General features: G+C 33.4%; 1 protein-coding gene across 1 annotated transcript in view; it reads left to right on the forward strand.

The window, feature by feature from the left end:
- LOC124358357 overlaps window positions 1–9339 on the forward strand; it is a 31602-nt gene extending 22263 nt beyond the window's left edge. The window contains exons 5-7 of the mRNA XM_046810658.1: window positions 560–819; window positions 1498–1686; window positions 8930–9339. Coding sequence (XP_046666614.1) covers window positions 560–819; window positions 1498–1686; window positions 8930–9095 — 615 coding nt within the window. The 3' untranslated portion in view covers window positions 9096–9339. The remainder of the gene's footprint in view (window positions 1–559; window positions 820–1497; window positions 1687–8929) is intronic.
- Window positions 9340–13479: the final 4140 nt, after the last annotated feature.

A 13479-nucleotide genomic window follows, 5' to 3' on the forward strand; every position in this document is an offset into this window, starting at 1 on the left:
ACGTTATCTACTAGACCGCTCTACTTTGACCTCTGTCTGAGGTTGGGGAGGGGTTTGCGATAAGACAATTCCTGTTTTATATTGACGAAATATTGTTCTACGCTAATCTAGTAATCAGTAGAAGCAAAATGTCAAATAACGATTCATGCCTGGGTGTGGTCGGTATAATCCCAAAGTAGCAATATTTCATTGTTCTACAAGCATCACAAGGTCTTGTTATGATCGTAAGTCAACCTCTCATTAGTTGCTGTTGATGTCAGCTGTTACGCCATCTTTGAATACGTAAAATAGCAATAATGTTGAAATCATGGGAATTTGACCCAAATTAAAGACGTTTTCCTTATTAAGACCTTCTAAGATTAAAAATTCATAAAAGAAAAACAGAAAAGAAATTGTATACAATTGAAGAATTATGTGATTATGCTATGAACTGTTTTGAAATTAAATTTACGAACACTGTAGTTAAGAAATAAAAACTAGAACGATTACATATTTTGTGCTTTTAAACTCAGGTTGGATAGTTGTTAATTATTTCAGTCACATTGTAAACTTGTTGTAGAAAATGACAACACAAGACGATAGCGAAGCCATTTTCGATCCCTATACCCAGTTGAGAACTTCTAACTCACCCAATGATTGGAAATACTCAATGAGACGGACCATGCAACAAGTAGTGCCTCGTGTGTTTTTGGGCCCATACTCCGCTGCACAGAGAACCAAACTGGACGTATTGAGGCAGCATGGAATAACTCACATTGTTTGTGTGCGCCAGGATGTTGAGGCTCACTTCATTAGGCCGAATTTTCCAGACGTGTTTCAGTGAGTATCACACTTTATACACAGTTATTTTTGTAGGTGTTACAATTCAAATATAAAGAAGCAAAAGCCCATACTCATCCTGCTGTAAGTGATGAAAATTTTAAGTGCAGATAGTTACAACTTTTTTAGGATGAGCAGGCTGTTTAAAGCCACCAAAATTCATTGTCTAAGAACACTATCTGTAGCCCACTTTTTGTTTTAATGTTTATGAGTAACGAAACATCATAAAATAATTAAATTTCTATGCTAATGTACAGTGTATACTATGACCTTTCAACAATTATTTATGCAGTCAATGTAGTATAAGTCATGTACATGTTTTCACATAGTGTAACAGCTGCATATCACATTACTCCAGTTATGTCATCATAAAGGCAATATTTTTTAAGATATGCTTCTTTTATTTTTACGTTTATGGATGATAAACTCCATGGAATATACAGTTTATTTTTTATATTGATACAACATTTAAACTTGTAGTAAATGTAAGTAAAATATAGTACTAAAATTACAATTAAACTAATTAAAATCATGTTCGGCATTGTAAATATTAATTAAATACATTTATGATCACTTAATCTATTTAATATTTTTAATTGTTATTTGTAAATATAAACTTACTTAAAATAAGCTCTTAAGCTGTGTATTGTAATTCTATATTTGTTATATTGTCAACAGGTATTTGGTATTAAACATTGCAGATAGTCCAACGGAAAATATAATCCAACATTTTTCTAAGGTGAAACAGTTTATTGATGGATGCCATGCTGGTGGAGGAAAGGCACTTATACATGGGAATGGAGGAATATCAAGAAGTGCTGCATTGGCAGTTGCATTTGTTATGGAGACATACTCATTGTCATTGAAGTAAGTTTCAATCATTGTAATTAATGACAAAAATCTTGGAACAATATTTTAAAATCTTTATTTTAAGCACAAAATGTGCATGCCTTCGACATTTTCTAATAGTTAATTAATAGTATTATTTTGTACTTAGCTTATATTAAGTAAGCTATGTATTTACAATGATTATCCAGAAAATAACTACCATTTGTGCATAGCACAAGAAGTAGAACTTGAACACAACTAGAACCATATAACTTTCTAATGCATTATTCATATACTGGCCGGCAGTGGGATATATTTGGAACCACAATACTTCATGGGACTATAACTAGGGCTGCCGCCATTAACATAATGATATTCTGGAAAAACGTGAATTATGCATGAATTTCGGGCTCTGAAAAACCGTGTGGATCATAGGCCTATATAAAGTTTTATAATGCGCCTGGAATTTTTATTAGGGATAGATTGAATCCGTTACTCGATACCATGGCTCTTTTCTCTCTACTCCGATACCAGCAGAAATGCTTAAAATACATCTGGAAAATTACGATTTCACAGTATAACAACCAGAGATGCGTGGCAGCTGAATCTTGAATCCAAATAAGTCTATTCGTGAACAACCGGAAATACCGGGGAAAACCTGGGAATTTGAAAAGTGTATTAGAGTGGCTACCCTCCCATTGCTTCATATTAACCTGAGCTGGTAGTCACATGTACAAAATATTTGCATAAAACTGGCAGGAGACTATAAGCAAGTAATTACTAGCAACATTTTTTTATTCTTACTCATTTAAAAATAGCTCTTAACCCTCTAAGTGGCAAGTGCCGTCTGAGACGTATGATTCACGCCGCCGCGAAGTGGCAAGCGCCGTCGCTTCACATTTAAGGCCGTTGCTCCGCAACCGTCCATTATTTTTAGGCCTAGTTTGAACTGTCGTATTCTCCATGAAATTTCCTATACATATCATATAGTATAGTGTGTATTCATGTTACTAATGTTTGCTGGCTTAAATGATTCCGACGGTTTTCGTTTGACCTGGCGGCAGACGAGAGAACAGCTGTCTACTCGTCTCGTCACTGTTTTGTTTGGCGACTTTGGTTATCAGTATATTATTGTTTATCGCGTTGTTTGTGTTACCGGTAAATGTTTAGGTTATTCGTTCGTCATGGAAAATGTTGGGGTACTTTTGGATTATACCGACTTCACCAGTATGAGGAACACAAACAAATAAATTTATAGAAAAAAAAACATTATAGAACGAAAAAGCAACTCTTCAATTACAAACTTACAATAATTATTAATTGTTAATGGGTTTCCTGTGACGCCCAGAAAGCAGCAATATCAAGGATGAGTGAGTGTAGTGGATTTCCACCTTCAGCCGCAACTGCCGACCGCCACAAATATTTTAGATTTAGGCAACTAGTCACGATCTTGTAAAAAACTAATGGTCCCCTCTTCCTCCTGGTTAAATCCCAAATTCTCATAGTGTCATCCATCACTAATCTATTACACACAGAGTAAAACACGAAAGTACAAGAATGCGGCGCACCAGCTGAATGGGCGGCGAGATTCTGTAATCACGTTATCTACTAGACCACTCGACTTTGACCTCTGTCTGAGGATGGGGAGGGGTTTGCGATAAGACAATTCCTGTTTTATATTTACGAAATATACTGTGCTATGTCAAACTAAGCCACTATTGTAGGCCTTACACTACTGGGACTAAAAGAAAAGCCCTAGTGACTAGTGACTCTAGTGACTCGGAGTAAAAAAAACAAAAAAAAAAACAAAAAAAACAGTTTGTACATTGATTTAGTTTTTCCCTTCTAACCTTTTTGTTCTTGTAAATAGAAAAAAATGCATAGGTAGTAATTTGTTTAGAATAAAATTGTGTGTATTCTTTGAATTTGACATTATATTGTAGCTCCAGTAGTTTCAAAGTGACGGACAGTAGAACTTAAAAATTATTTTTTCTAAAACATTTTTTTTACATATCTACAATGATATTAATCTGAAAATAATGGTAAGGCACCAAATAATATATTTATTCTTATTCTATAGTTCATAAGGAAAACAAAAATATATAATGTTGCTAGGTTATCACTTAGATAATATTTTCTAAAAATAAGTTTAACGATCACGGCAATTTACCCAAAAACGGCCTGCCACTGAGACCACAAATGACCGCCACTTATAGGGTTAAGGCTTCAAGATAGTGGCCATTCCAAGTTTTTTAAGTTCTCAATTAAAACATTAGCAGTAAATACCAACATAATTTTGGATTGATTGTAACTAAATCAAGTTCATGTTTTTACAAATAAATAGAATAGAATATAGAATGGAATATACTTTATTCCAGAAAATATAATTTTAAACAATTTACATCAGTACTGGTAGGAATTACTAGCCACAGTATCCAGTAAGCGTGGCTAGCTCAACTGAAAGTTGTACTTAATTGTTTAATGTTCAGTCGAATCTTAACAAGTAAAATCGTGCAGTTAATCTGCCGTGTGCACACCCCACATTTAACATTTATTTTAAACATAACATTTTTTAGTTATAAATTTACAAATTAAAATCTTTTAATATAAAACTGTACAAATTCCTAAATTAAAATTTGAAAAAAGTTATCAATATCAATAAAATTTAAAAGCCAACTTTTCAATTTATTCTCAAATTTGTTTCTATTTTTACAATTTTTTATTTGAAAAGGCAACAGATTAAAAAATTTTGGACCCAAAAAAAACAAACTTTTTTTTGAAAATTGACTTATTTACCTTTGGTCTCATGAACAGCCCCCTGTATGTCACCTCTTGTTCTTTGGTAAACTCTGTTGTTCCTGTTTCCACTTTCTCTTATAGAAAATTTTTAATACTTTGAATAAAAATAAATATTTTAGTGGTAATATTCTTAGATATTTATAAATAGGTAATGCAGATTCATATCTTTTCCTTTTTGCAATTATTCTTATGAAGTTTTGTGTTACATTCAACGGTTGTATGGTTATATTGTCAGCAGCTCCCCAATTTTCTATACCATAATTCAATTTAGAATGAATTAGTGCAAAATAAAGTGTTCTCATTAATTTATCATCAATAAACTTCCTTAAAAAATAAAAACTTCTGATATTTCTTCTTAAACCTTCTTGAATGCAGTTTATATGCGGTTTCCAGCTCAGTTTTTCATCAATGTTTATTCCTAAATATTTAATTTGTTAACTTGATCGATAATTTCACAATTATTGCAGTTTGAAATGGCTTGACAGTCTAATCTATGAAATTTTAGCACATTATTGAGTTGGTATCCTTTTAAGTCAAAATTTATAAACTTGGTCTTAGAGGCATTAAAGACCATTCTGTTATTTTCACACCATTTCCTGACTTTTATCAAATCTTCTCTAATATGATTCCATATGTTTTCCCATTGTTTTTCAGAATATCTAATCGCAATATCATCAGCAAACCCTATGATTTTTCCATTAAATGGTAATCTCAGCAAGTCATTTATGAAAATTAGAAACAATGTTGGACCAAGAATTTGGTATAATTTGTATACTTATAACGATATTTATTTTCAAGATGGTGGAGTTTCTAAATTTTTCAAACTGCGACATACAGTATTCACAGAACACTGCAACGTGAGTGTCTAATTTGAGCTGCTACTATGGCAGGTGTTGTGAGCATGAGGTGGTGGATGTGAGCAGAGGTGACAAGAGCAGCGTTTGAAGTTCGATAGTGGCTGAGGATTAGTGATGATAACAACTGAATCATTCTATTGGTAGAAAAAAACTGATTCAATTGGTTGTAGTATTTTGCATAAGTTGTTTTTCTTAATCCTAGAACTAGCAGTTAGATTACTCTGTATTAACAGACTACTTTTTGGAGTTTTGCAGATCTATTTTTAAACATTTTGTTTAGTATAAAAACTAACATAACCATGGTCTATTATATATGGTTTTGTTCATAAATATTTTTAGAAATGGATTTATGTACAAAAAATATAATTTGTATAATTATCTTGAATATAGTACCCAAAATAAAAGTTTATAAGTAAAAAAAAAAAAATTAAACTTGGGACCACCCCTGGCAAACAATGTTGTTTCTTCAATAATAAATTCAAAATAGTCAAATTTTTTGAAATTTTATTTTATGGAAATATATAACAATGATAAATGATGGAGCTGAATGTATATATTAAGAGAATATTGAAACAATGCACAGGTATGACATGGGCCCACTGTTCAGTAGCTCTCTCACATCTGAGAATCTGTTAAATAAGTTTCCCTTAGCCATGGATCCGTTTTATTAATTGAAGAATGTTGGCCTAGTTAGAAAAGGATTAAGTTTAGTTTATAATATTAGTTTTGGCAGCAATCGTGCATAGAAGTTGCACACAACTAGCCTAACGTAACAGGCATACCTAAAATTAAGAAAACAACCAATTGATTACTTACGAATTTACACATTACACAGAACAACAACAAATTACTGTATAAATTACACTACTAACAATTACTTCAATTGAAGATAACTCATATGAGTGGATTTGAAAACAATAACATACAACTAATGAACATTGTTAACTCAGAATTCGTCTGTTTAGATAGAATGTAAGCAGCCATCCAACAAAGATTAGTATTAGGAGTCACAGATTTTATGATTGGTAACAAAACCTCTGCTAAAATAAAGAGCATTTTGTCCTGCTTACAATGGTGGTTAAATATCATTAGTAGAACAAAATACGTTATAAAAAGTGTTTTTAGAGATGATGTACTACCCACCCATTTTTAGGCGGCTGCCAATACACGCAGCGACGTACCCACCCGTAAACAGGTGCTAGCCAGCTCAATCAGTCAGTTGCCAAGTTTCTATAATAAATAATAATAATAATTATTATTAACTTTAGTTAAAATAACTATTTTGAAACAAACATATTTTTATTTATAGGTGCTATAAAGAAGATAAGTTTTAAAATAAAATTCAATGTAAATTTGGTGTCAGTGATTCAATTGGTAGAGTTTTTCATATCGGTTGAATTTCTCATCCAGTTGTTTTGCTTAAGAAACTGAAACCAGTTGGGTAGTTTCAGTTGGTTTATTTCTGTAAACTATTTTCATTCAGTGTCTAAGTGAGTGAATCCAAATGAATAAAACAAGGATTTATGAGTTGTATAAACGTTTCAAAGATGGCCGTAAAGACATTGAAGATGACGAACTCTCAGGATGCCTCAGCATATCACAATTGATGAAAACGTGGAAGAAATAGGTATGATCAATCACCATGTTACCATCCGAGAAGTCGCTGATGATGTTGGCGAATCAGTTGGTTCATGCCATGAATTTTAAATGTTTTGGCTATAAAATGTGTGACAGCAAAATTTGTTCCAAAATTGCGACAAAACAGTTCATGTCTCTTCTACCATAATGATGTATGTGCTCACACTACATTGCTTGTTTTTGAATTTTTGGCTAATCAAAGTACTGTAATGATGCCCCACCATCCATATTCTCCAGACATGGCTCCGTGTGACTTTTTATTTCCAGAAATCAAGAAAAATCTTAATGGGCCGTTGTTTATACAGTAGATGACATTAAAAGTGCATCGCTTAAAGAGCTAAAGGCAATCCCAAAGATTGAGTTAGAGAAGTTTTTCAAGGATTGTAAGAAGCTAGCACAATTGAATAATATCTAATGGGGGCTGTTTTGAAGGGTGACAACTTTGAATGTACCTCGTAAATTCTTAGGACAGGTAGGCAATCAAGCCCCTCACAGATCAACACAGAAAAGTTGGTAAGGGTGATGTATGATGAGACAACCTGGTTGTCTATATAAGTTTCACATCATCCATATGTTTGCTGTATTATACGAGGTGTTCAAAAAGTATCGCGAATTTTGAATTTTCTCGGGTTACATATATTCGAATTTCAATTTTTTTGTGGCGTTATGTTGGTATATATGTCTCTCACTTATGTTGACAATTTCGGCCATTTTGAATGTTCAGTTAATTGTTGACAGCTGCTTTGCTTGCACGTGTTTTGGTTTGTCTTCAATTTTTACCTACTCAAAAAAATGGAACAAAGAACCTGTATCAAATTTTGTGTGAAAAACAAATTTAAGTGCGCAGCATTCCGAATGTTGACTGTGGCATACAGAGAAGCTACTTTGGACAAAAGCAACGTTTATCGGTGGTACAAAATGTTTTCAGAAGGCCGAGAAGATGTGAACGACGAAGAGCGTGCCGGACGCCCAAGCACTTCAACAACAGATGAAAAAATTAATGAAGTGAAGAAAATGGTATTGGCCAATCGTCGAATCGCCGTTAGAGAAATTGCCAAGGACCTAGGCATATCGATTGGCTCGTGCCATTCGATTTTAATCAATAATTTGGGCATGAGACGGGTCGCCGCAAAATTCGTACCAAAATTGCTCAATTTTCAATCAAAAACAGCATCGCATGAACATTGATAATGAGATGTCCGCGACGACCCGAATTTGCTCCAGAGGGTTATAACTGGTGACGAATCGTGGGTTTATGGTTATGACGTGGAAACCAAAGCTCAATCATCTCAATGGAAGCTGCCGCACGAACCAAGACCGAAAAAAGCACGCCAAGTTCGGTCGAATGTGAAAGTTTTGCTTACAGTTTTCTTTGATTGCAGGAGCGTGGTGCATCATGAGTTGTTGCCACAAGGTAGAATGATGAATAAGGAATATTACCTGTAAGTTATGCGCAATTTGCGCGAAGCAATCCACCAGAAATGCCCAAATTTGTGGAAAAACAAAAATTGGCTTTTGCACCACGATAACGCCCCTGCTCACACATCACTGCTTGTATGCGACTTCTTGGCCAAAAACAACACACTAATGATACCGCAGCCACCGTATTCCCCAGATCTGGCCCCCTGTGACTTTTTCTTGTTCCCGAAACTGAAGAGGCCCATGAAAGGACGACGCTACACCACGATTGACGAGATAGAGACGGCATCAAAGGAGGAGCTGAACAAGATACATATTATTTGAAGTGCTTTGAAGATTGGAAAAAACGTTGGCACAAGTGTATAATATCCCAGAGGGATTACTTTGAAGGGGACAAAATAGATATTCCTGAATAAATAAATAATTTTTGAAAATACACAAAATTCGCGATACTTATTGAACACACCTCGTAAAATCATATTTAAGAATAACACATGTATTATTATGTAGTAATTGCATTATTTTAATGACAAAGTGTAAAAAATATTAAATGAAGGTTTTGTTTACAGGGATGCCTTCACATTGGTGCAACAAAGCAGGTTTTGCATAAACCCAAATGAAGGATTTATGGCGCAGTTGGCTGAGTTTGAACCCATTTACAAGGCTCATCAAACAATGCTGCTAGGCCAAAGCTCCGAGGGTGCTATCCGTTATAAGAGACCTCTAGATAGATGACACTGAATGTTTCAGTAGTATGTGTGTGTTTTCTTGTTCATTTTACTGACAGGAATTAAACAATTGACAGTACCGTTTTTATGATAAATGGCATTTGTGTACGAGATAGACATTCAGTACTCTTCCATCTTCCGTTCTCTGTTAATACTTATATTGTTCATATAATAGGAGTGCAATTTACTTTGTTTAATATTGACAAAATTGATATAACATAACAAGTTGACATACAACACTGAATACTGAACCGTGTATATAAGTTTATTTCCACTCCCTAAACCATTAGCCTTATAATTCAAAATAAATATAAACTTACTTGATTTTTTCATACTGTGTGGCTCCAAAGGAACAAATTATATTATTTGATTGAAGCAATACCTTTTTTTAATCAAAGGAGAACAGGGATTTCATTTCCGGTTTAGTGTTTGTTGTAGGGGCTCTTCTAAATTGAATAAGTTTTATTTCCAGTGCCATAGTTTAGTTTGCCTGAATGGCTGCTCACCAAGAAAGTATACTTATATGTAGGTATAAGAATTCTATTTTGGTCAAAAAGCATCTTCTCCTTCTAAGTGATGGCTTATTGCCATGCACTACTGATTTCTTATGGGCCTTTTGCACACCAAAGTATGCTATGAGGCCAACCCATTTACAGGTTCAACAGTTCTACAAACTGCTGAAAACAACCCATCAGGTCTTCCTGGGGAAATTCATTACCCTTGTTCAAATTAGCAAAGATGGCATAGCACTCAGTGACGATGCTTCCTCAGGTACCAACGTCCCATACTCAGACGTCCATAATCTGAGAAGATGCTGATCTACAGTTCAAGGACTTTAGCTGAACGCGTGACCTTGAGTGTGTGGTGATAGGCAGGAGGGGTGGCGGGGTAGCATTATGCGCTGCGTCCCGAAAACATCTCCTGTGACTCATGGGTAAAACCCTCCTTTCAGGAATCGTATTGGCCCAAATAACTCATCACACTCGCTAAAATCAGTCTGTTTTGTGACAGTGCTGAGTGTGGTGGAATTAAATAATAAGAGAATACCAAATCATAGGACTTATCCTTGTTTTTCAGTTGTTATAGTGTTTTTTAACGTAGTTTTGAAAATAACATATTTGTCAATACTAATCTGCAAATCGGAATTGTGAGTTTAGAGTTGTTAAAGAGATTGTTGCGCCTTCATCTCAGCGGTTAGCACGTAAATGCAACCCGCCACACAGATAGTGTTTATTTGTTGAAAGGGTCAACAAATACCCCCTTCAACAAACACAAGGGGGGGGGTGTTTTTATATGTGCCCTACGAGCACAGCTAAATTCCTCCCATTGTACTTAAGAAGAGACGATCAGACACCACTTTGATTGAAGGTTATTGCAGGACCAGCCTACTCATCCTCAGGCACCAATGTAATCTCCACCTTGTCTCATGTGCATTGTGAACTCACTTTGAGACAGTCCTAAAGGATTCATATCTAGGAATTGTTGAAGCCCCATCATGTTGGATTCCAATCCCAGGTTGGCCAAGGCATCATCTTTTTCATTCCCAAAGACCTCCTCATGACCAGGAACCTGACAAAAATCACATTGGGAAGAATCAACCTGATAACAATCCCAGACAAGTTTAGAATTAAACTCACAAAGAGTCCAACGCCTTCAACAAAGCCTGGCTGTCAGTAGAAATCCTGGTCATCTTGCTCCTATACTGCAGACGAAGGTTCTCTCTCTCACAAGCACATTCCATAATGACTTTGATTTCTGCCTGGGGTCTCACTCCCACAATCTCATCGCCTGTGCCACCTTCTGTTCAAGAGCCATCCATAAACTACTGGTGGAAGAGGTTTCTTTCCCTCCGATCTAGCGTCCCTAAAAGTTATCACAAACCGAAGGGTTTGTCAAAGTTAATTTTTTAAGGCATCTGATCACAGATCCTGTTCAGAGCGTCACCCTGAATCAGGATTCTAATCATAACCGGTAATTGTTGTCCTTTAATTGTTGCACCATCTGTAGTTTGTACAGAAATGAGTCAGTCAATTTCTGGTGATAGATCAGGTATTACGTGAGATATAATTATTGGCATAATTGGATTGGACAGAATAATTTTGATCTTAGAGATTACAATTCTCTGTGTACTTCTAGTTTGCCTCATATTTTCAGAGTTAAAAATAAAGATTTACTTAAAATAGCAAAAAGGTATTTGTAAACACTATATTATTAGTTCAAGCAACCGGTTAAATAATTGTTAAAAATACAGATAACTTTTAAGAGACACTTTGTATTAAATTTTAATTGATTTAGTATCTGTTCAGTGTCATTTGAAGCTTCTTATAACGTAATAACATAAATAATTGATCTTTTGTTCATGCATTTGGTAATAAAAATACCAATTATGACTGGATAACATAACATTTTTTGTATCAATATACATTTAAGTAACTATAGTAAATAAAGGAAAAGTGTGTGCAAATCATTCTACCTTTACAAATATATAATGTTAAAAGATTATTTTTTTTATTAAATTCTTTCTCAAGATATGAAATATAATTATGGATTAATCCATAATTTTTTGTCATTTTCCAGAAGCATATTTTTTCATTGTACAAAAGAATTTGTTATTTCATGTAAAAACTTATTTCTTGTGTGAAAAGTGAGCAGTAATTTTTACAAGATCACTTTTTTAATTTCCACAAATTTGTACACAACATTTCTACAAATGCTTTGCACGAATGCTACAAATGAGAATTGCACGATTTAGTAATTTATTATATAACTTTTTAAGTATATTTGATGTTTTTTTAAGAATCTGTAAAGGAAGATTGAAGGAAAACTCTTCTCTTATTACAACTTATTTCGCCTTAAAAAAATGTTATTATATTGATAAAGTCTTGACAAGAAAAAATGGAAAATATACAAAAAAATTATAATTTGAGCAGGGCTTTTATTTTTTTGTGATTTTCAGTTGAACTAAAGCTTGCAGAATGCAGTAATCCAAGTGATCGTTTTGAACTTTTACTGTAGCACTAAATCTAGGGTTAAACGTTTTGTATGGTTAAACAAATTGTATATAAAAAAGCCATAGTTATTAGTAACAAAATAATTAATCATATTTAGATTTTTACATAAATTTCTGCCAGTCATCGAGTTCTTTAACCCTTTGAGTGAGTTGTATAAAACATGCGCATGAAGTGCCAGCATCAACCATGTTAATGATATTTCAATAATACTAAAAAAACATGTATTACATTATTTAAGTCATCTAACTGAATTTATTATGTATGTTATAAACTATCAATACATCAGGTATCAATACAATAAATACAATAATATATATTTTTTACTTATTTATAAAAAATGCATTACTATATGTGTATTTTATTTAACAATAACCTTTATTTCAAACCCTTGAATTTTGAAGTAAAATTGTATTTAGGTGGCAGTACTACTTTTTTTTCTTTAAAAAATAAATGTTAAATTAAATATGGTATTATTCATAAATAAATATTTAAAAAAGATTCGCCAAATATTGGTTCAAACATATTTTTTTATGCCAACTATAAAAAATGTGTAGTAATTATTATTTAATGTTGTGTCTATAATAATAAGATATATTTCATATTCTTCACTTTTAGACGCAAAACTAAAAAATTATGAATATTTGTTGAATAGTTGTGCAATAGCTTTTTTACCAAACATTTTCAAATTTACAGAATAATGACAGGCAATTGAAGCATATGACTTTGGAAAATGACCGTAACACTTAAAGGGTTAAACTGCAGGTGAAAGTGCAAGATAAAATAAAAAATTTAAACAAGCTAACCAAAATTTAGTTTCTAATTTTTTGAATTGTCCCCTCTTTGGAAGTTTCAAAAGATGGTCTTTATGGCTAAATCACAATTGGAATGATGAAAGCATGATTTTTGTTACTCTGTTTTGTCACCTAGCAGTACCACTGGCTTGATCTCTTTACCTGTAGTCACGTGTTTGCAGTTGACATAACAAAGACCTTACCTTACCTAGGACAAGGGCTTAGTTTTCTGGTAGTTTGAGTTTACTTATTTACATTACATTTCTATATAAGATTGTAAGTAAGGTTTAATTTGGATGATTGAAATAATATGTACAATTAACCTTAAATGAAGTGAGTGCATTCTCATATATGATTTATGGAATCTCTAGAGATAAAGATTTGTGATTTTTTAATAAAGTCATTTTATAAACATTCATATTTTAATTTAACTCCTTTTTATGATTAGTTTTAATATGAATTCATGCAGTTATTTTCAAGATGTCATATTAGTTATGTGAAATCCCTGTTGAAAAAGCCTGGCAAGAAACTGAACAGAAATAAAACTGGAATAAACCCCATTGTGTGCTTAATGTTTGTTCTCATTGGT

Source organism: Homalodisca vitripennis, chromosome 3 (assembly GCF_021130785.1).
Source record: "Homalodisca vitripennis isolate AUS2020 chromosome 3, UT_GWSS_2.1, whole genome shotgun sequence".
In the NCBI taxonomy this organism is placed as follows: domain Eukaryota; kingdom Metazoa; phylum Arthropoda; class Insecta; order Hemiptera; family Cicadellidae; genus Homalodisca; species Homalodisca vitripennis.